The sequence below is a fragment of the Dendropsophus ebraccatus genome, chromosome 4 (genome assembly GCF_027789765.1).
Source record: "Dendropsophus ebraccatus isolate aDenEbr1 chromosome 4, aDenEbr1.pat, whole genome shotgun sequence".
Classification (NCBI taxonomy): domain Eukaryota; kingdom Metazoa; phylum Chordata; class Amphibia; order Anura; family Hylidae; genus Dendropsophus; species Dendropsophus ebraccatus.
In genome coordinates this window covers 66,704,821-66,728,100 of record NC_091457.1, presented here as the reverse complement: position 1 = coordinate 66,728,100, position 23,280 = coordinate 66,704,821, and the positions used below count along the sequence as shown (strand labels likewise).

General features: G+C 46.0%; 1 protein-coding gene across 1 annotated transcript; it reads left to right on the top strand.

The window, feature by feature from the left end:
- The first annotated feature begins 478 nt into the window (after window positions 1-478).
- ATMIN (ATM interactor) lies at window positions 479-20,462 on the top strand. Its single transcript, XM_069968485.1, has 4 exons — window positions 479-753; window positions 9,798-9,923; window positions 12,568-12,767; window positions 18,414-20,462. Exons 1-4 carry the CDS (start codon window positions 562-564, stop codon window positions 20,140-20,142), a joined length of 2,247 nt encoding a protein of 748 aa, XP_069824586.1. The 5' UTR covers window positions 479-561; the 3' UTR covers window positions 20,143-20,462.
- The last annotated feature ends 2,818 nt before the right edge of the window (window positions 20,463-23,280 follow it).

Below are 23,280 nucleotides of genomic sequence, written 5' to 3'. Positions count from 1 at the left end.
CCGGATCGTTCTCCCGATCGGTACGTCTCTATGACATGTCAAAAATGTCACAGACACACAGACTTAAAAATCTTGGATTTTTTTTTTTTACTGTTAGTAGAAAAAGATCACATATTTTTTTCAAAGCATCCAGGATTTTTGCTTTTAGCCAGAGCCCCCCTTTAATGAGCCTGGTTACTTATATGCAGGCTATTTATTCCTATTTTCTGTATACATATATACTTTAGTGTTGTGTACGCCACTTACACATAGTTGGTATTGTAAGCTAGATGTTCACGGCACATAAATCTGTTGTGCAGGAACTATTTTCCAGGTGTAACACCACGCGGAAGGTTACCCACGCTAGGCGGAGCAACGTTCTCTCTGAGAACTAGAAGAGAACTCGTAAAGCCACACCCTAAGGCATACCCCGCCCCATATGTAAATTACCAGCGTTTCTGCTAATAACGTTCTGCTATTTTCCTTCGGCCAGCCCCGGAAATAGATCTGGCGGCGTACTGGGCCAGGGGGGTGGGGTTGTGTGCACGCCGGTTGTGTGTACGGCGCTGTTGTTGCGGTACCATGGCGGCCCATGGAGGGCCCAGGGTACGGGCGCTGTACTCCTGCGAGCACTGGGAGATTGTGAAACCATCAGTGACAGAGCTTACGCGGGAGGTCCGTACAAACATACTATGTACCGTGAATGGATGCGGTAAAGTGCTTCCTAACCCCCCCGCTCTGAACATGCACTTGGTGAAGTCCCATGGAGTGCAGGTGAGTTAAATCTGGGAGGTACCAAAAAACAAAACCAGCAGGGGGGTGTAATGGTAGCACATATAGATTCCATACTGGTGGTAATGGGGAGGATAGGTGTGTTACATACATAGGTGTGATTCCATGGTTACCATCTTACATTGGAGGCTGCATTCTAATGGTACCCAAGTGAGAGGCCTGTCTGGTAATAACCATTTATTCTCTATTGCAGTTCTCTCCAACCTGTTGCTCTTAAGGTGTTGCAAAACTACAGCACCCATCATGCCCTGGTCTGTCAGACATGATGGGAGTCATAGTTTTAGAACAGCTTGGGGAGCAGTGCTGTATTGTATACAGGTGGGGATGCTACCCTGTCATCACAGCACAGCAGAGGTCCGCTGCCTGTCTACCTGGCATACTGTCCTGTCCTGGTTAATGGGTATGAGTAAGCTGACAACCATTCTCTTGTCACTCTGTCTCTTCTGACTAGATAGGAGCACACTGTAGGGATACACCCAATGGATAAGGCAGACCACCATGGCCCCACCAAGTGGGAGTCTGGTGGTGTAATAGAGCCCATCAGTGTTTCAGGGTATGATGTGGCCGTCCCTTCATAAAGGGGGGGGGGGGGGGGGGGGGGGGGTCTTCCAGCAGTACAACATAAGCCACTAAAGTGTGATGGTTCTAGGGTTGTCTTCAGCGTCCTACACTGAACATGTGACTGCACATGGCCTGGCTACCTTGCCGCCAGTGGAGTGTGCATGTCAGGTCTGCAGGTAGCGAGCGGCATACTGTATACCAGTGGTAAGTGAAGGCCTGTTACCCTAGGAATCTTTCGTTAGGATTGAGTGTATCAATACAGTATAAAGTAAGTATAAAAGTTGCTCATTTTTATGCAAAAATTTGCAATTTTTTTTTTTTTTACCACTTTGTTATACTTTTTTAATGAGTAGGCAGCACTTAAAGTGAAGGTAACATGGCATCCCACAGCCCAGGGAACTTACTATACAGTGATGCCTTGGATTACGAGCATAATTTGTTCTGGGGCCGTGCTTGTGATCCAAATCCACTCTTAAAGTGACTGTACCACCAGGCCCAGGCTGGAGCACTGAAGGCGGACCGACCCACCCTTAGTGGGAAGAAACTCCAGCCCCTCCATGACGTGACTACATTAGAATCAATGGAACCCTATCATAGAGGGGCAGGGGTTTCCTCCCACTAAGGGTGGGTCGGCCCGCCTCCAGTGCTTCTGCCTGGGCCTGGTGGTACAGTCACTTTTAAACCAAAGCAAATTTTCCCATAAGAAATCATTGAAATGCAGACAATTGGTTCCACACCTCAAAAATTATTTTTTATTCTGAATAACATGTAAAACAAATGAAACAAACATTTAGAAACAGCTGAATGTCACATTATAAGTTACTGTACAGTATAGCAATCATCATGTTGAGTATAATGTATAGTAAGTGCATAAACCTGAAAAACAGCAGCAGTTTATAGGTACCAGAAAGTGAGAATCACCGATCTGTGCAGGAGGACAGTGCCAGAAACTTTTCTGTACAGCAGTGTAAATGGCTGAGTGTGAGTGCAGGCACATTATAGCAGCAGTGTGTATGGCTGAGTGTGAGTGCAGGCACATTATAGCAGCAGTGTGTATGGCTGAGTGTGAGTGCAGGCACATTATAGCAGCAAGTGCAGGCATATTGTAGCAGGAATGGAGAGGATGGGAAACAGAAGGGCTAGCAAAGACAGCAGGGAGTATGAAGGAATGAGCAGGGCAGATGTGGGCACATAAATGCAGCACTCTCTGGGGAGAGAGGGGTTACAGCTATGGAGAGATTACCCCCACAGTCCTGTCCCCTGATGTGAGCCCCAGCCTGAAGTGGATCTGCTATGATTTGAAAGGTGAGGGAGACTTCCTGGGTCAGAGTACAGTGCTGTAGACCCCGCTCTGCCTCCCACCCAGTACAGGAAGCTCTTAAACCAAATCAATGCTCTTAAACCAAGTCACAATTTGGAAAAACTGTGAGCTCTTCAACCAAAACGCTCTTAATCCAAGTTACTCTTAAACCAAGGTACCACTGTAATTCACACAAGAAAACTGGTAAATTATAGCTGAAAATTGTGCTAGCCCATAGCTAGTGTAGATTAGTCTGTGCTTCTTTAACCCCTTCAAGACCGAGCCTATTTGCACCTAAAAGACCAGGCTCATTTTTCAAAATCTGACCTGTCTCACTTTATGCGCTTATAGCTCAGTGATGCTTTAACGTATGCTAGCGATTCTGAGATTGTTTTTCCGTCACATATGGCACTTTATGTTAGTGGCAAAATTTGGTCACTACTTTGTGTGTTTTTTTGTGAAAAACATCAAAATATCATGAAAAATTGAAAAAATTAGTATTTTATGAACTTTGAAATTCTCTGCTTCTAAAAAAAGAAAGTTGTATTACATAAATTAGTTACTAAGTCACATTACCAATATGTCCTCTTTATTCTGGCTTCATTTCATAAACATATTTTACTTTTTTAGGGTGTTACGGGGGTTAGAAATGTATCAGCAAATTACCACATTTTCGTGAAAGTTTCCAAAACTGATTTTTTTAGGGACCAGTTCTTATTTTAAGTTGATTTAGGAGGTTTGTATACTGGAAACCCCCATAAGTGACCCCATTTTGGAAACTAGACACCTTAAAGAATTAATCTAGGGGTATAATGAGCATTTTAACCCTACAGGGGCTGGAGGAAAGTATTCACCATTAGGCTGTAAAAAAATGAAAAATTAAAATTTTCCAATAATATATACATTTAGATTAAAGTTTCTCATTTTCAAAAGGAACATGAGAGAAAAAGCACCCCAAGATTTGTAACACATGTTCTCTTGAGTACTACGGTACCCCATATGTGGGCGTAAACCACTGCATGGGCACACAGCGGGGCTCAGAAGGGAAGGAGCGCCAATTAGCTTTTCCATTGCAGATTTTGCTGTCATTTTCACTGTATTACTATGATTACTGTGATATTTTCTATCACAGTAATCATAGTTCAGTGACAGAGACCAAATTGGCCTCTGTCACTTTAAATTTTCAGAGCTTGGCTGGTTGTGGAGCGCATGCGCACTTCATAACCAGCCAGGACACGGAAGAAGAAGGAGCTCCGTGGATCCGGTGAGTATATGGGGAAGGGGGGGTGACTGGGGGACGGGGGTGACAGGGGGGGTGGGGGGGCGACTTGGGGGGTGGGGGGACATCACTTTTTATCCCCTGTCACCAATCATTCATGGTGACAGGGGATAAAAAGTGCCTGGAGCACATGGCACAAGCGATAAGTGGTATATAGTATATACCGCTGATCGCTTGTACCGGGACCCCACAGGGGGGGTCCCGATGACTGCCCCATGCTCTCCGGTGGCGGAGAGCATGGGGCTTTCATTCATTTTTCTTGCTTGATCACTGTGAACAGACATTAGTCTGTTCACAGTGATCGCGGCGGCCATCTTGGATCCGATGGCTGCCGCGGGAGGGGGGGTTAGTGACTGGGGCACTAGGGGGACTAGGTCTGATTTTTACTTATTTCATCTCCCCCCACCGTGGATTCACGGTGGGGGGAGATGAAATACAGCGGCGGCACCGGCCCATTAGTGAACGCCGTTTCGGCGGTCACTAAGGGGTTAATGGGGGTCAGCTGCGGGATCGCAGCTGATTCTCATTATCTCCGGTGCTGTACACAGATGAGAACGGGATCGCTGTCCCTGCAGCGATCCCGTTCTCATCACAAAGCCCCGTCAAAGCCGGAACGTATATGTACATTCCTACTGCACGGGGCATGTGCAATAGGAACGTATATATACAGATGGCTGACGTGAAGGGGTTAATAGTTCTTTTACAGGGATTGTGTGACAGATTGTTGAAGCCAAAGCCAGCAACAGGTCATAAAGGAAAGACTGAGATTTCTCCTCTTTTCATATCCATTCCTGGCTTCAAAAATCTGTCAGATAAATCTCTCTGTAAAAGGACCCATAGAGGTGTTATAAATTTGTAGCAACAAATGTTATTGTCTTATTCACATGTTCAGTAAATCTATAATTGCTGATTCACGGTTACAGACAAACTCAGGTCACATTGATTTATATTGTGCTCTCCACATTGCACATATATTTGACTCACAATCTGTGCCGCCAAAAAATTACCTGTCCTAATGCTGACCATAATTGCAGATTCGTCCATAGAAGAAACAGCCACAACATCTACAAAAATGCGGGTCACCTTAAGCAGGTTTTCCAAGTTGTTTTGACAAAGCTCTAATAAACTTGTCTTGCTGTATAACTAAAGAGGTTGTCCAGGGAAAATTAACTTGTCCCCTATCCACCCCTCCCAATATATGTAGTGCAGGGTTTAAAATGACTGTACCACCAGGCCCAGGCTGAAGCACTGGAGGCGGCCGACCCACCCCCAGTGGGAAGAAACTCCAGCCACTCCATGACCTGACTCCATTAGAATCAATGGAACCCTATCATAGAGGGGCTGGGGTTTCCTCCCACTAAGGGTGGGTCAGCCCGCCTCCAGTGCTTCAGCCTGGGCCTGGTGGTACAGTCCCTTTAAAGGGGTACTCTGGCAAAATTTTTCTTTTAGATCAGCTGGTTTCAAAGTTTTATATAGATTTGTAATGTATTCCTAGTTAAAAAATCTCCAGTCTTCCCATACTTATCAGCTGCTGTATGTCCTGCAGGAAATGGTGTATTATATTCAGTCTGACACAGTGCTCTCTGCTGACATCTCTGTCCAAGACAGAAACTGTCCAGAGCAGCAGCAAATCCCCATAGAAAACCTCTTCTGCTCTGGACAGTCCCTGTCTCTGACAGAGATGTTAGCAGAGAGCACTGTGTCAGACTGGAAAGAAAACACCACTTCATGCAGGACATACAGCAGCTGATAAGTATGGGAAGACTGGCGATTTTCTAACTAGAAGTAAATTACAAATCTATATAACTTTCTAAACCCAGTAGAGTTGAAAGAAAGATTTTTGCACTAGTGGTTATACTGTAATGGTCAGTGATTTATTTATTTTTAATAATGTCCCTAAAAGATATTAAATAGTCCCTACTGTGAAGGTGTGGGCCTAAGTTCCTAACACATCAAAAACTTGCTCTTGATTTCCTATTGGTTGACTTTTTTGTTTTTGATATTGAATATTTTTTTTCTCTAGTCTGGTATTCTAGGCAGCTTGGATTAATAGCTTGTGCTGTCCCTGCATGATACAATGTAACCTCTCCCCTTTGTCTGCAGCACATGCCTGGAGCCTACATGCATTCCACTTGTCATTCCCCATCACTGGCTTCATTCTGGGGATGGGAAATACCCTACTCTGCTTACATCATCTGGTCCCATCCGTGCAGTTTTGCTTTCTCATAATCACAATTTAAATTTTTCTCTACTTGGAGTTCTCTACTTGTTATAGCGACAAGTCAGAAGTGTATCGGTCGGGGTCTGTGTGCTGAGAACACCATAGCGACTCTGTACCCACAATCTGACCCCCCCCCCCCACCCGCTTGTACCATCAGATAGCTGCTTTTAATCAAAGATCTGTCCTGGGGTCCGTTCGCCAGGTGATGCAGTTATTGTCCTAAAGAAAGTTTTAAACTTGTAGCCCTGTGTCAAATTGGCGTGGCCTAGAATGTCTCTACCCTAGGCTTGCACCGCCTCTAAATCCCTCCTCCCTGCCCTCTTCACCATAAGGAACACCCCAGGCAGGATTTCTCCTATTATCACCTGTGTGAACACTGCACTTGTGTTGGATGGTTATGGCACCTGTGCAGTTTTCAGACAGGTGATAAATAGAAGAAATGCTGCCTAGGGCAGTCCTAATGGTGAGGAGGAACGGAGAGGCGGTGCAAGCCTAGGGTACAGACACTCTTGGCACTGGGCTGCAAGTTTAAAAGTTGTTTTTTAGGACAATAACCGCTTCACCTGCCAAATGGACCCCAGGACAGATCTTGGATTAAAAGCAGCAAGCAGTTTAATGGGGGACAGCTTATGGGTATGGTCTCGCTTTAAGTAAAGATTTTATTTTAAGCATACTTTTTAATAATTTTGGTGACACTTTTTCCCCTAACTCAATATTCTTTGTCAGACCCCTAGAGTCTGAATGGAGTGGCAGGGCACATATATGACCACTGCTTTACTCAAAGAGGCTCTGGGGTTCCCTGTTTTTAACTAATGGTACTTTTGGTACCTCTGGCAAGTAGTCACGATGGGCAGATTTAGTCAAGGTGGGCAGAATCAGTCACAGGTCCTGGGCGTCTGTAATGGCTGTAATCACGCCCAGAGGGGCATGCTTGAGGTCTGCCTTCCATCCACGTGACCCGGCGGCTTCCGTTTCACGTTGGCGGCACGCTGACATCATCCGCACGCAGCGCCGTCGTCTTCCGGAGTCCGCGCATGCGCAGTACGTCGGCGGCGTCTCCCGCCGTACTGCGCATGCGCGGACTACAGAAGACGCCTGCACTGCGTGCGGATGATGTCAGCGCGCCGCTACAAAAACATGGCCACTTTCCCCCTACTGTTGTCTCCAGTTCAGGTGCGGTTTGCAATTAAGCTCCATTTACTTCAATGGAACTGAGTTTCAAAACCCCATCCAATCTGGAGACAACAACAGCTGGCTCCATTTACCTTTGCTTAGTAGCATAATTACCAGAATGAATGAATGGGTGTAAAAAACATGGAGGACAGGGAGCTCTGTATTTTCTCTTCTATGGTTGTGTAGTAAAAGATATGCAACCATATGACAAAGTTTGTCTTTCAGAAGCCTAGGAAAGCTTTGTCGCATGCTGTATTGGTTGCCCTTCATCTTTCTCAGAATCTGCTGTAACCAAGCAACAACTGAACAGAACCTTTTACCTTGACAAAATAGGACAGCCGAGAAATGCTGCATTCAGGGCACCTCCCAGTCACCAGGGTGGGGGTTCTCTTGTGCGTGTACTCAAGGCTCAACATGAACAGAATTGCCTACTTACCATACACGTGGTTATGTTCACAGAGCATGTTGTAACAGATGCAGAAGAAAGCGTTGGGCTCAGCTGGGATTACCATGGTCTGCAGCTCACAATCTACTGGCTGGGAAAGATTTCGCACTACTCCCCTTAACCTGTATTAGAGATGTTGGAAATCCTTGGCAGCCTGGCACTGTTGTTGGCTGTGTTTATGGGTGTATCTAATTTGCATCATATTCATACATTATAGTGGCTCCAGGAAAGCAGTGTGACCCTTTGGATCTGCTTATTCCAGAGCCTGCATGCGAAGGCTAAGAGGAGTAAAAGTAGTAAGACATTTATATAGTCCTGTTTTGAGGGGTCACATGATATGGACCCCCCCCCCCCCCCTACAATGAGACATTGATAAAGCCAAAATCATATCAGGTGGATTTGGAATTTATCATTGATTGTAGTGGGTTATTGTATCTGGATATTGAAGATGAGACGGAGTTCGCTCTATAAAAAAGGCGTAAGATACTACCTGAAAGGGTCAGATTTTGCGTCGTTAACAATTTCAAACGACCGCTATTGCGAAAGACCTGAAAACGTTCACTCATTTCCATGGAACGATAGTCGTTACTTATGATTGTATTTGCGATCGTTTTTTCTTCCCTATTTCTTTGCTATTGCGTTCGTATCTACTGCGAACGACCGAACGACGTCTTATTCAATGCGAACATTTTGCGAACGAGCAACGATAAAAATAGGTCCAGGTCTTATAAAGCGATCAACGATTTCTCGTTCGGTCGTTAATCGTTAACTGCATTTCAACCGAACGATTATTGTTTAGATTTGAACGATTTAACGATACTCTGAATGATAATCGTCCGGTGGAATAGGGCCCTAAGTATTTACTAAGTAGGTGTCCCGTTCATGCCTATTCAGTAAAATACAGCCGAGACACTGCTTTTGTCCATGATTAAGTCCTTGAATTTTATGTTTCATTTGCACCAGTCTAAACTGTTTTATTTCAGTACTTGCTGTGTGGTGATTGACAGGTTTCCATCACATCTCTCTGGGTTTCTGCTACCCTTGTCCTAGGCTGCAGATAGTTTAGTCTCATTGGTGATGGAAAGTTGTGTTTGTCACTCATTCCTTTCCTTGTAAGGGCCTGTTCACACTACGCATTCGGCATGGAGATTTCGCCAGGAACCTCTGTCCACGGACTCCCGAATACCTCCTGCTAGGGCTTGCTTGCCTCTGCTTTCTGCACCTCTCCGCTCAAAGAATTGACATTGAGCCCTCCCATTAAAAGACATAGCAGGAGGGATTTTGCGCGGAGTCCGCGGATGGAAATTCCCGTTGTAATCTCCAAGCCGAATCCGTAGGCCCTAAGTCTGTGTGGCTGGTCCAATCACACTCTGGACTGGGACTTGACATCCCATAGACAGTTCTCTAGCCCAGACTCCATTGCTTGCTATTAGTCTTTGAGCGTTGTTCTGATTCTGTACTCCACTGCCTGAAGGGTTCTGACCCCTGCTTGTTTAACTCCCATATTTATTTGTATTGTCTGCGTTTTGTGTATTTTTGCGCAGTAAGGGGACGTCACCAAGTTCTCAGCTTAGGGTAGCTGAGGCAAGTAGGTAGGGACAGCTGGGTGCGCCTAGCATTAGTATGTACGTAGTATGTAAAGTATGAACATTTGTATGTATTATGTTAAGTATTGGAATACTGTATGCTGTCAGTAAAACTATAAGCATTTTTATGGTGTGGGAAACATGACATTCTGGTGTCCTTGAAGGATTTTAGCTCATTGGTGTTATTCATCTGCTACTGCTTTATTTAGGGACTTCCTTATTTTGTCACTTTGGAAGTCCCATATGTCTGGTTGTCTCTGGGGCCGGTGTATTGTGTTGGCTGGTGACACCAGATTTATTCCTTGTAAATGACTTGAAATTTTATGCAATGATGTCCCTTTTTTTTATACCCCTCTTGTCCACTTAATGCACAGGGATTTTCCAGCAGCTGCTATTTCAGCATTGGTTTCACCCTTCAGTCAATTCCTTTACAGCTTTTTTTTTTTTTTTTTTGTTTGCAGGATGGTATAACAAATCCTACTCTACGGAAAGATTTAAAGGCTTCACAAAAACTGTATTGCTGTCCAATAGAAGGATGCCCCCGAGGAACCAACCGGCCTTTCTCACAGTTCTCCCGTGTAAAGCAGGTATGTTTTCTGCCAACAGCATAAATTTCCCCATCTTTTCTTTGGCCCATATAGAAGCAACACCCTGCTTCACTTTCTTTGCTGATTATTTTGTATTTATAGGTTTTCTTTTTTTAGGGTGCCTTCACACCTACCGGATCCATAGCGGATCTCACTTCTGCGGATTTGCAGCGAGATCAGCTGCGGATCCAGTACCATTGATGCCTGTGTATCACATTACCTGCTCGGTGGCGCGGCTTCAGTGAGGCTCCCGGCTCCGGTCCCGCTCAGCCGATCAGCGCACGGCAACACTGATCGGCTGAGCGGGACCGGGATGCCGGTGGCGGGGCTAATGCGAGCGGCGGGGCTGTGGGCGCCAGGGGGTTAAAGTACATAGTCACAGCGGGATGTCAATCCCGCTGCGAGTATGTGCTAACATAGGCATCAATGGTACTGGATCCGCAGCTGATCTCGCTGCGAATCCGCAGAAGTGAGATCCGCTACGGATCCGGTAGGTGTGAAGGCACCCTTATAATGTTTTCAAATGAATAGACATACACATAAATCAGACAGATGGTTGCTACAGCTTGTGGCTGTCACTTTTCCTCCTCAGGCCTGGACACATCTTGGACAGGAATGATGCTTTTAAAAAAAAAAAAAAGCCTGAAACCCTTCAATCTGAGCTGTAAAAGCTTTTACATGGACCGATTATTAGGCAAATAAGTGTTCCTAGGAATTCTCATTAATTGGCCAATGTAAAAGCCAGCGATTAGCCGATAGATTGGCTGATTGAATCCCATGTGTGTCCAATAACGTAAATTATTAGTCGCTCAAAGCCCAGTGTTAACAGGATGTGTGGTTGACAGTGGAGTTTTAACGGCTGCACAAATTATCCATCAATCATTTGTGTGCCCTAACTGCACAGTTAATCGAGCTGTGAGATGGGCACTCATTCTCTCTACATTGGCCCATCTAATATAGCCTTAAAGCTACTCTGTACCCACAATATGACCCCCCCCCCCCCCCAAACCACTTGTACCTTCGGATAGCTGCTTTTAATCCAAGACCTGTCCTGTCCGTTCGGCAGGGGATGCAGTTATTGTCTTTAAAAAATACTATTAAACTTGGAGCCCGTGCCAAACGGGAGTATCTGTGCCCTAACTTTGCACAACCTCTTTGTCCCTCCTCCTCCCCGCCCTCATCATCATTAGGAATGCTCCAGGCACCTGTGCAATGTTAAGGACCTGTGCAATGTTCAGCATGGAGAAAATGATTCAGTGGCATTCCTAATGATGAAGAGGGTGGGAAGGAGGGGTGGTGCAAAGTTAGGGCACAGATACTCCCGTTTGGCACGGGCTGCAAGTTTAAAAGTTTTTTTTTTTTTTTTTAAGGACAATAACTGCACCACCTGCCGAACAGAACGCAGGACAGATCTTGGATTAAAAGCAGCTATCCGAAGGTACAAGTGGTTTGGGGGTGTCAGATTGTGGGCACAGAGTCGCTTTAAAAGCCTATCTTTACACATCAGAGCACCTCCCTAGTACTCCTCGCTTATGGTTTTTGCAGCCTAAAAGCTACATAAAAGTTTCACCATGTAGGCCGCTGTGTTGGGGTCTCAAAAGTTGGATGCTATTGTGCTCTCCCAGTATGTGTATTATTTCCTTGTAGATTATAGCAACGAAATAAATCCAGCTCCTTAAAATCTTGTATTCTTTATTCTCGGTACATCTTTAAAGCGACTCTGTACCCACAATCTGACCTCACCCCCCCCCCCCCCCCCCAAAAAAAAAAAACACTTATACCTTCGGATAGCTGCTTTTAATCCAAGATCTGTCCTGGGGTCTGTTCAGCAAGTGATGCAGTTATTGTCCTAAAAAACTAAACTTGCAGCCCTGTGTCAAATTGGCGTGACCTTGAATATTCATGTCATAGGATTGCGACACCCCACGTCCCTCTTCATCATTAGGAATGCCCCTAGAACAATTTCTCCTATCCATCACCTGTGTGAACACTGCACATGAGCTAAATTGTTAAGGCACCTGTGCAGTGTTCAGACAGGTGATGAATAGGAAAAACCCTACCTGGGGGCGTTCCTAGTGATGAGGAGGGACGGCGCCTAGGGCGGGGATACACACACCAATCTCACACAGGGCTGCAAGTTTAACAGCTTTTTAGGACAATATCACCTGCCGAATGGACCCCAGGACAGATCTTGGATTAAAAGCAGCGATCTAAAGGTACAAGGGGTTTGGGGGGGGGGGGGCAGATTGTGGGTACAGAGTCACTTTAAAATTCCAGCAACCTTAAAAACAGTGCTTTTAACTTTGCTGGAATTTTGAAAATGTATCAAGAGTAAAGAATACAAGTTTTTAAGGAGCTGGGAGCTGGACTTTTTTTTTTTTTTTTTTGCTCCATGCGCTCTGGATACTGGAGAACCATGTCAGGTTGAACATCTTGCGAATGGTGAGCTGAATCAAGTCCATTGTTTACTGTTTCCTTGTAGACCTGATGTCTTTCCTATGCTGATAACACCTATTATACAATTTTCTTGCATATCAATAAATGTGGAGGTGATTTGTGCTGTTAGTTTCAAAATTAACAAATGTAATTCTTGGTACGAACTCTTTTATATCCTATGCCTTACCAACAACTTTGTATATTTCAGCACTTCATGAAAATGCATGCTGAGAAAAAGCACAAATGTGACAAATGCGGAAACTCGTATGGCACAGAGTGGGACTTAAAGAGGCATATTGGATACTGTGGAAAGACCTTTAAGTGCACTTGTGGGTGTCCTTACGCTAGCAGAACAGCCCTGTTATCACATACCCACCGGATGGGCCATGAGATTCCTGTTGAACACAGGTAAATTATTTACCACTCATATATCTGACATTACAAACTTTTAGGTTAAAATAATAAAATGAGGAACAATTGTTCTAAAATATGGATAATGGACATTGTTTTTGTAGTGTATGTTTGAAAGGAGGTTGGGGGAACAGAATACTTTCTAGTTGTTATGGGCAGCTTTAGATGTGTCAGCCTCCAGTTGGTGAATTCACCTGAGCTGATCTCTAAGAAGTGATCTATAAAACCAACCTTATTGGCACTCTTGATCTATTGAGGACAGTAGTTTCGTAAATATAACAAGTCTAATGTTCATATAGAATGTTTATAATCAGCCAAAAAGTTGACCTTTCACTATATATATTTTTATTTTAATAAAATACATACTTGTGATGTTAATTTTATTTACAAATTGCCCTCCCCTCTCACCAACCTGGGGAGAAGAAAAAAAAGGCTTCTGTAGTAGTTTCAGGCTCTTTAGGGTATATTCACACGGGCGGGCTCGCAGCGAGATTCTCGCTGCGAGCCCGGCAGGTCCTGGCAGTTCCCATACACTACATACTTGCTGCGGTCTAAACGACCGCAGCGAGTATGTAATTATACCGCCCTTAACCCCTCCTGCTCCCGCCCGGCTCCCCCGCTGTAAGCATACATTACCTGTCCTCGCTGCCCGGGTCCGGCGTCCTGCTCTCCCGTCCGGCCAATCAGTGTGTTGCCCAGCTGCAGCCACTGATTGGCCGGACGGGAGAGCAGGACGCCGGACCCGTGCAGCGAGGACAGGTAATGTATGCTTACAGCGGGGGAGCCGGGCGGGAGCAGAAGGGGTTAAGGGCGGTATAATTACATACTCGCTGCGGTCGTTTAGACCACAGCAAGTATGTAGTGTATGGGAACTGCCAGGACCTGCCGGGCTCGCAGCGAGAATCTTCGGTAGACGCAATTTTCGGTAGACGCAATTACCAAACGTTATATCACAGAAGGAGACAGCATTTTGTAGAGATGAAAAAAAATCTTGTGGTTTTATTCACACCCCTGCGACGTTTCGGCTAAACACACTACCTTTTCTCAAGCAGGGCTACTTGGGGAAAGGCTAGTGTGTTAAGCCGAAATATCGCAGGGGTGTGAATAAAACCACAGATTTTTTTTCATCTCTACAAAATGCTGTCTCCTTCTGTGATATAACGTTTGGTAATTGCGTCTACCGAAAATTCCTTAGGCTCCTATTAGAATTCCGTCTGCTGCTACATTAGCAGTGAGAATGGAGACGAAAGGGGCAGAGTGCGGGCTACTGAGCGCCTCTGTCTTTTGTTCTAGCGATCTGCAGGGATCTTGGCATCCCCACCCTCAGCGATACAAACTTCTGACATGTGGCTGTGACCTCTCAGAAATTTGTTAAAATGATAGGTGTGCTTTTAATATTCTTTTCTTTCCTTCACTTTGAAGAGCCTTAAAGGAGTTATCGGGGTTTAGCTTCAGGACAGCCCATAAATAGAGATGAGTAAACTGCTCGCAGTTAGCCCTCTCATCATGCTTTTGATCCCAGCCGCATACTTGAGCTCACGGGAATATGCGGCCAGGATATTCCAGGGAATCCCTGTCAAATTCCCTGGAATATCCTGGCTGCATATTCGCGGTAGCGCAAGTATGCGGCCGGGATCAAAGGCATGATGAGAGAGCGCCGATGCCGGTCCGCTCATCTCTACCCATCAATTGTCGATTGGTGGAGATCTGAGGCTGCATTCACATGTTCCGTGTTGCGCACGGAATACGGATGTGGAATGCCTGTAACAGAGTCCTCCCTCCGCCCAGGCAGCATCTGTGATAAGATGCTGGGAGCGGGAGAACTGTATGAATATGCGATGCGCTGTAATGAAGCATGAGTAATATTTCTATGTAAATTAGCGTATACAGAGGGTGCTGACTCGTATCATGCCTTGATATGTTTTGTCATTATGGGAGTGGTAGTTATGCCAAGCTTTTAATAAATCAGAGTCCAGGTAGAGTTATGCTAAGCTTTACATCAGTGGTTATAGTACATTCCCAGGTATAGGGCTACTTTTTATTGTTTTGAGTGGAAATTTGCTTTACAGAGGCAGAATTAGATCATGAAGGATAAATGAAACCTGTACCATGTGTGCTGCAGTTACTATTTCCTTACTGCACTCTGCCCTTAGTTGGCAGGCTGTGAGGGCAGATGACATCACTTCATGTACACACCAACAGAGTTTAGGAAAACTGCAGAACTGCCAAAACACAGTATTAAAAAAGATCACAGGTGCACTTAAAAAAATAAAAATCAGTAATTCCAATATCTGTCAGTAGATGTCGCTGCCCCAACTAGTCAACATCATATAGAATCTAACTGCTTCAAGTCCAATACTTGTATATAAGGACTCCACATGTGCTGTTAACAACACATCTGGTTCCAAAACAGTTCATGTCAATTCCCACAAGCTTATTCGTCTTGTCTTTATATTTTAATAGTTAAAGTGACTGTACCACCAGGCCCAGGCTGAAGCACTGGAGGCAGCCCGACCCACCCTTAGTGCATACCTCCCAACTTTTGCAAAAAGCAAAGAGGGACATGTGCGCCGCGGTCCCCATAGCCACGCCCCCATAGCAACCCTCCATAGCCCGCCCCCATAGCAACCCTCCATAGCCACGCCCCCATAGCAACCCTCCATAGCCACGCCCCATAGCAACCCTCCATAGCCACTCCCCTACAGTCACCACATGCTGCTGACTGAATAGTGCCCTATACAGTATCCAATCCTCCCAAAAATGCCCTATAATAGTATCCAATCCCCCATTATAGTGCCCCACATAGTAGCCTATGCCCCCATATAGTGCCCCACATAGTAGCCTATGCCCCACATAGTAGCCAATCCCCATATAGTGCCCCATATAGTAGCCAATGCCCCCATATAGTGCCCCACATAGTAGCCAATCCCCATATAGTGCCCCATATAGTAGCCAATGCCCCCATATAGTGCCCCACATAGTAGCCAATCCCCCTCCATATATGCCCCACATAGTAGCCTATGCCCCCATATAGTGCCCCACATAGTAGCCAATCCCCATATAGTGCCCCACATAGTAGCCAATCCCCATATAGTGCCCCACATAGTAGCCAATCCCCCCATATAGTGCCCCACATAGTAGCCAATACCCATATAGTACCCCACATAGTAGCCAATCCCCCCATATAGTGCCCCACATAGTAGCCAATCCCCATATAGTGCCCCACATAGTAGCCAATCCCCATATAGTGCCCCACATAGTAGCCAATCCCCATATAGTACCCCACATAGTAGCCAATCCCCCCATATAGTGCCCCACATAGTAGCCAATCCCCATATAGTGCCCCACATAGTAGTCAATCCCCATATAGTGCCCCACATAGTAGTCAATCCCCATATCGTGCCCCACATAGCAGCCAATCCCCATATCGTGCCCCACATAGCAGCCAATCCCCCCATATAGTGCCCCACATAGTAGCCAATGCCCCCATATATGCCCCACAAAGTAGCCAATGCCCCATATAGTTCCCACATAGTAGCCAATCCCCCCATATAGTGCCCCACATAGTATCCAATGCCCCCATAGAGTGCCCCACATAGTAGTCAATGCCCCCATATATGCCCCACAAAGTAGCCAATCCCCCATATAGTTCCCACATAGAAGCCAATCCCCCCATATAGCGCCCCACATAGTAGCCAATGCCCCCATATATGCCCCACAAAGTAGCCAATCCCCCATATAGTTCCCACATAGTAGCCAATGCCCCACATAGTAGCCAATGCCCCCATATAGTGACCCACATAGTAGCCAATGCCCCCAAATATGCCCCACATAGTAGCCAATGCCCCTCATAGTAGCCAATGCCCCCATATAGCGTCCCACAGAGTAGCCAATCCCCCATATAGTGCTCCACATAGTAGCCAATCCCCCATATAGTGCTCCACATAGTAGCCAATCCCCCATATATGCCCCACAGAGTAGCCAATCCCCCATATATGCCCCACAGAATAGCCAATCCCCCATATATGCCCCACAGAATAGCCAATCCCCCATATATGCCCCACAGAGTAGCCAATCCCCCATATATGCCCCACAGAGTAGCCAATCCCCCATATATGCCCCACAGAGTAGCCAATGCCCCCATATAGCGCCCCACAGAGTAGCCAATCCCCCATATAGTGTGGCCCCAGCTAAAAAAAACAATAAACCAGAAACTCACCTGTCCTCCGGTCCCAGCAGCTCCTCTCCCGGCAGAGCGCGCACTCCCGTCATCCTCCGGGGCGGGCAGCGGGGTACAGAGACGCTGACTGTACCGGAAGTGAGTCATGATGGAGCCTGCAGGTCACTTCCGGCACAGTCAGTGTCTCTGTACCCCGCTGCCCGCCCCGGAGGATGACGGGAGTGCGCGCTCTGCCGGGAGAGGAGCTGCTAGGGCCGGCGGACAGGTGAGTTACTGGTTTATTGTTTTGTATTGTATTGCGGGACAAGGGGGGGCGTTCCGGGACAGCACCCCGAAAACGGGACTGTCCCGCGGAATCCGGGACAGTTGGGAGGTATGCCTTAGTGGGAAGAAACCCCAGCCCCTCCATGACGTGACTCTATAAGAATCAATGGAACCCTATCATAGAGGGGCGGGGGTTTCCTCACACTAAGAGTGGGCCGGCCCGCCTCCAGTGCTTCAGCCTGGGCCTGGTGGTACAGTCACTTTAAGACACTTTCACACGTCAATACCAACTATTATTTTTAGTTTACTTCTTTTTGTAGGGAACTTTACAATGCAAACACTTTTCAGTACCCTGCAGTACCTACATATTGCAGCATCTAATCACTTTACATTCTGCTACTACGCTATGGTGGGGTGCAGTAGATGTTCTATCATGGCAGCTTTGGCTTCCTTCACAAGGCCATAAATGCATTGCAAATGCATTGTGGCACCAGGCATATAGCTTCTTAGATACTGGTGTCCCAAATGACAGTTGCATCTAGGGGGGGTAAATGACCTGCATCTGAGTGACCTGCTATGCCAGCTTAGCACCTGAGCCCGCACTATACTTTTTGAACGTCCACACACTGTATTTACGTAGTATAGATGTTCTCAGATAAATCAAAGATTTGTGCTTTGTTTAAACTGACCAAACAGTGCATTAAATGTGCCTACATTTGATGGGATATTTTACATGGTGTACTTAAAGTTCACTGTTGCCAATATTGCTGACCACAACTGCCTGCCCCTTCTTGGACTATAAATGATCACATAAGATTACTAAATAGTTTAATTGGTTAGACAGTGCCTTTTCTAATGCCCTATTGCATCATTGTGCATTAATTCAGTAGAGTCCTTTATTTGGCACCTTAGCATCCAGATTGTAGAGTTGCTAGGAGAACCTGCATAGCACAGTGTGCTCTATATAATGCTTAATTTCCTCTTTTAGATGGCTTATGGGAGGAGGGGAAGATTCTAGGATTCTATTAACTAGTTGCTGGTACATACTAGAGGAGAGTAAATCGGATGTTCTTTTTATGATAATAGAAAGTGAGACATGTCAAGCATACATTATTTCATTTTTATTCTTTCTATTAGAAGATAACTCCTTTCTTTCTCTTATAAAAAATATGTTCATGTAATATGTGATTTGCTTGCAGAGACCCACCTGTAAAGAAACGGAAACTTGAAGCATCTAAGCTAAATCAGAAAACTGTGATAGAAGAGCCACCAGCCGTGTCTTCAGCAGCCACAAATGTTGGCCAGCAGGTGTCAGACATGAAAGCGCTTACTACCAATGAAACATATTTGAATTCCCATGCGACTGATATGCCTTCTATTCACTCAATCCAAGCACAAAAACTCCTTTTACCAAAACCAAAACTGACACTTATTAAGTTACCTGTGGTGCAGCTGGCCCATGTGCCAGTCCTGGTCTCATCTGCGGAGTGCTCCATGAAGCCCATGGTTGTGGCCGTTAACAATCAAGGGTCTGTAATGAGTACCTTACAAATAGTCCCTCAGTATAATGGGACTGTTCTTTCTAGCGTAGATACTGAGGCTAACTTATCTAGTAGTCCAGTAGGTTCTGTAAATACATATGTGCAGGTCAGCGTGGAAGGATCATTGCCTCCTGTTTCTAACACAATGAACACTACTAAAACCAGAACCACATCTGATGTCCAAACTGACTTATCCTTCTTCTCACCCAATATGTTGCCAAATAACTCTTGGACATCTACCGATTCCTGTGTGTCATCCTTTTCGCAAACAGACTTATCGTTTAGTGCCCAAATATCGCTACCTGTTAGTGTTGAGACCCAGACACTTCAAGAAAGTGGTGCTTTACCTGCAAAATCTCAGTCGGTGGCCTCAGTCCATTCCGGTGGCACTTTTGGTGTTTCTCGGGAAACTCAGACAAACACTGTCTCTATGTTAAGGGACAACTCAATGCTGGTGGACCAGTCAGTCATGTGTGATAGCATGTTCACTAGTGCTTGTTCTCTTTACACTGTATCTACACAAACAAGCCAGGCAGGCCACCATAGTTATATTTCTGGATCCTTAGGACAAAACCTGCTGGAAACCAATAACCTCAAAGACATAAGGGAAGAGGAGATTAAGCAGACTTCCTTTATGAATTTTAACTCCCAAAATGGAACATTCCCAGCACAAAACATGACCGATAACCAAACCCAAACCATGGAACTCTTGAGTGATCTTGAAAAGATTTTGTCGGACAACATATCTAGCCAGTCACTGTCAGGTGGAGACACTAATTTATCATCCAATTGTAACCAGAACCCAAGCATAGACTTTGACATAGATGAGTTCTTTTCTGCCTCAAACATCCAGACTCAAACAGAGGAGAGTGTGTTGGGCAACCTTAATTCTGAATATTTAGATATTGAAACTCAAACAGACTTCTTGTTTTCCAAAGACTCAACCCAGTCCTTCGCGAACAAAGGAAATGCCAACATTCTTGGCATGGAAATGTTTGATACACAAACCCAAACTGACCTGGACTTCTTTCTAGACAGTAATTCTCACTTACGCTTGGGAAACATCCTGAAGCAGTCTAGTTTCTCAATGAGCACAGACTCCTCAGATGCTGAAAGTCACGCTGATGTAGCATCAACCAGTAAAACACTACCCTGCTCTGCCTTGGAGAGTCATGTGCAGCTTAACTGTGCTGAAACGCAGACCACCAGCAGTTCCTTTGATACTCTCGGAAGCCTATTCTTGACTAGTAATGAGACCCAGACTGCAATGGATGACTTCCTCCTGGCCGACCTGGCATGGAATACAATGGAGTCCCAGTTCAGTTCAGTGGAAACCCAAACTTGTGAGGAGAGGTTCTCTTTGTTCTCAGAGAAATCTGACAACTGAACACTTCACCTCAGAACTATTCATGCCGATAGCAGTGAATGAACACCACCCCTCTCCTTCTATTTATTGGTTTGTCCATGCATGTCTTCATGTGTCCTGCAAAACAAACCATCCTCTCTGTTCTGCAAATGTAGTGACATATTACGGCAGCTGTATAGCGCACAAACTGCTACAGCCTATTGAATAATGCAGTGCTATTTTTAAGTAATTCTGAAATGCATGTGTAAATGTACATCATACTTGTAGATGGTCTATTTTGTATATTGGCTGTGACACATAGAAAAGCACTTTATTTATTTGGTTGCCATTGTAAATTATACTGTGATGATAAAGAATATCAGACAGCAAAATGTCTCTTCCTTCTGTCCTTGTAAGAAACTGGGTTTAGGATATATTCCGTTTACATATTGCAGGTATTTCATGGTAATTCTGCTGCAGAAAGTTTATCACCAGTGCTAGTCGTCTTTGCATCTCTGATTTAGCTCTCTGCTATTAGAAAGAACATTGTATTGGGACTGGCCAGGCTGTCTACCTGGTGCTTTCCTCCAGTTTCCTCTAGTAGCAAGGTCTCAGGCCACATTCATGCATCTGTATAGCCAGCCGCGGACCGCACTAGGAATATGCATCAGTAGTGCTTGACATAGTGATCTGTGCTGCAAATCCCTGTCCATATTACATGTTTTGTTTTCTTTTCTATTCTCTGTATGGATCATGTACAAATGTGTGAATGGGGCTATTTAAAAACATTGGTCCTGTGTTTTGTCCACAATTGCCCAGGGGTGAAGAAACCCCCTCTCCTCTGGGATGCGGCTCCATTAGAATCAATGAAACTCTGTCACAGAGGAGAGGGGAAATCATCATACGGAGGGGGGGGGAAGCAGACCTTCTTGCTTTGGGGTGGGCCAGTGCTTGAGAATAGACAGACGCCGTGCGCAGGAACAAGGCGGTTGTAAAAAAAAAAAAAAAACAGCATCGGCATCCCCGGGTACTGTATGTTTATGTAAAAGGAAAAAACACACAAAGTGATGTACCTAGTGGTACATTCACTTAAAAATGTTTTACTTTCTAATAACATCCCCAATTTTTCCATAAAATGCTGTGAAATTGAACCAATTCATGTTCATTCTTTAGGTCAGTATAATAACAATACCCAATGCATGTAGCTTTTATTTTATTTTACAGCCCAGAGAGAGAGGAGTGGCTGCAAATTGCACCCATGGCTTGCAATAATGCCTCTCTGCTACATTAAAGGGGTAGTGCGGCGCTAAGAAGATGACGAAGATCCCGAAGATGACGTCTTTGACAAGATTACAGACTGTGACCCAATCAGGTATGTATACTGCACTACACTTCTGGGTACATGGTCGGGGAACACTGGAAGGGGGCCATTCACATACATAACATACATTACAAAGTTGTATAACTTTGTAATGTGTGTTATTTTGTGAAAAATTTCTTAGCGACACACTACCCCTTTAAAAACCAGAATGTTGGTATATAATTTGATCAAACCATATTGCCTCATGTACCACGTGCAGGACCTCTGGCCCACATGAATCCCTACACTAAAACAACACTGTGCTGGTCGGCGGCCGCCAAGCAACACAAGTGTGAACAAGGTGTTATTACTCACCAATGCACCAGCAGGTAGAATGAGAGAAAGAGGAGGTACTTACCATATATGCACAGGTGCTTCCTGCTAATTGAGGTCACATGGGTCTTACAAGAAAGGAGAGAACGTACAAAATACAACCCAGAGAGAAAGAGGAGTTGGTGCTTGCCTGGCGGTTGCTGACCGGCCTATTGTTTTTAGTGGAGGGACTCATGTGGGCCAGAAGACCTGCACGTGTTTGAATTTTACATGTTTTTTTTTCTCTGGGGCTTGCATTCCTCTCTTGTAAGACCCATGTGACCAAGTTCAGCAGCCCCAGCTAATCAAATACCGAACGTTCAGGGTTCGCTACTCTCTAGTTGGGTGTAATAACAGCTTAACGCTCAAAAGAGGGCTTCATGGGTAATGGTTAGAGATGAGCGAACCGGGTTCGAGTCCATCCGAACGATCGGCATTTGATTAGTGGTGGCTGCTGTGCTGAAGTTGGATAAAGCTCTAAGGTTGTCTAGAACAGCGCTTCTCAAACTGTGAGGCGTAGCTCGCAGTCTGGTGAGGCGCAGGGTCCCTGTCTGTGCCCGACCTCGGCACACAGCAGGGACTCCAGAATTAGTGACCAGTGCTCCCGATGCGCGGCCGCTCAGCTGACAGGGAGGCCCCGCTTTCTTTCTCCAGCCACGCGCTCAGCCTCTGTCGCAGCTAGAGAGCGCGGCGCAGGCGATGATGGACAGGTGGGCGGGCTAATCGTGAACAGCGGTGCGCTGAGGCTGCACGGAGCCTTAGTGCACCAGATTAAAAAATAAATAAATGGCTGCGCCACGAGGGGGGCTGAGCGGGCGGCTGGAGGAAGGGCCTCCCTGTCAGCTGAGTGGCCGCGCGAGGGAACCCTACATCTCAAAGTCTTGTAGTAAACGGGGACATCACATGTGGAAAACAGGGGGAGAGGGGGACATATAGCCCCCCCATCCACCCCCTCAGTAGAACCGGACCGGAGGTAACCAGGTGAGTGCAGGCCCCGCAATCACCCGCCCGCAATATCCCGGTGGCCGCAAGCCCCCCATCCCCCCTTAGAAGAGCGCCCGGACATCGCCCCCCACCCCCGCACAATCTCCCGGCCCCCCTTCCCCCATCTCACCCGGTGTCGGCCCGCGGCGTTCCTGTGAGTGCAGCCCCGAAGTCCCACCTCCCCTGCGGCACCCGCAGCTGCCCTAAACCCCTTCACAGCCACACAGACCCCTGGATGCCGGCAGTGCGCCACCAGCTCAGCTCTGCTACATTATCATGCCACCAGCTCAGCTCTGCTACATTATCATGCCACCAGCTCAGCTCTGCTACATTATCATGCCACCAGCTCAGCTCTGCTACATCATCATGCCACCAGCTCAGCTCTGCTACATCATCATGCCACCAGCTCAGCTCTGCTACATCATCATGCCACCAGCTCAGCTCTGCTACATCATCATGCCACCAGCTCAGCTCTGCTACATCATCATGCCACCAGCTCAGCTCTGCTACATCATCATGCCACC

Coding starts and splice junctions, on each gene's coding strand:
- ATMIN (XM_069968485.1), top strand. CDS start 562: ATGGCGGCCCATGGAGGGCCCAGGGTACGGGCGCTGTACTCCTGCGAG. Junction 754..9,797: donor TGAAGTCCCATGGAGTGCAG/GTGAGTTAAATC, acceptor TTTTGTTTGCAG/GATGGTATAACAAATCCTAC. Junction 12,768..18,413: donor GAGATTCCTGTTGAACACAG/GTAAATTATTTA, acceptor ATTTGCTTGCAG/AGACCCACCTGTAAAGAAAC.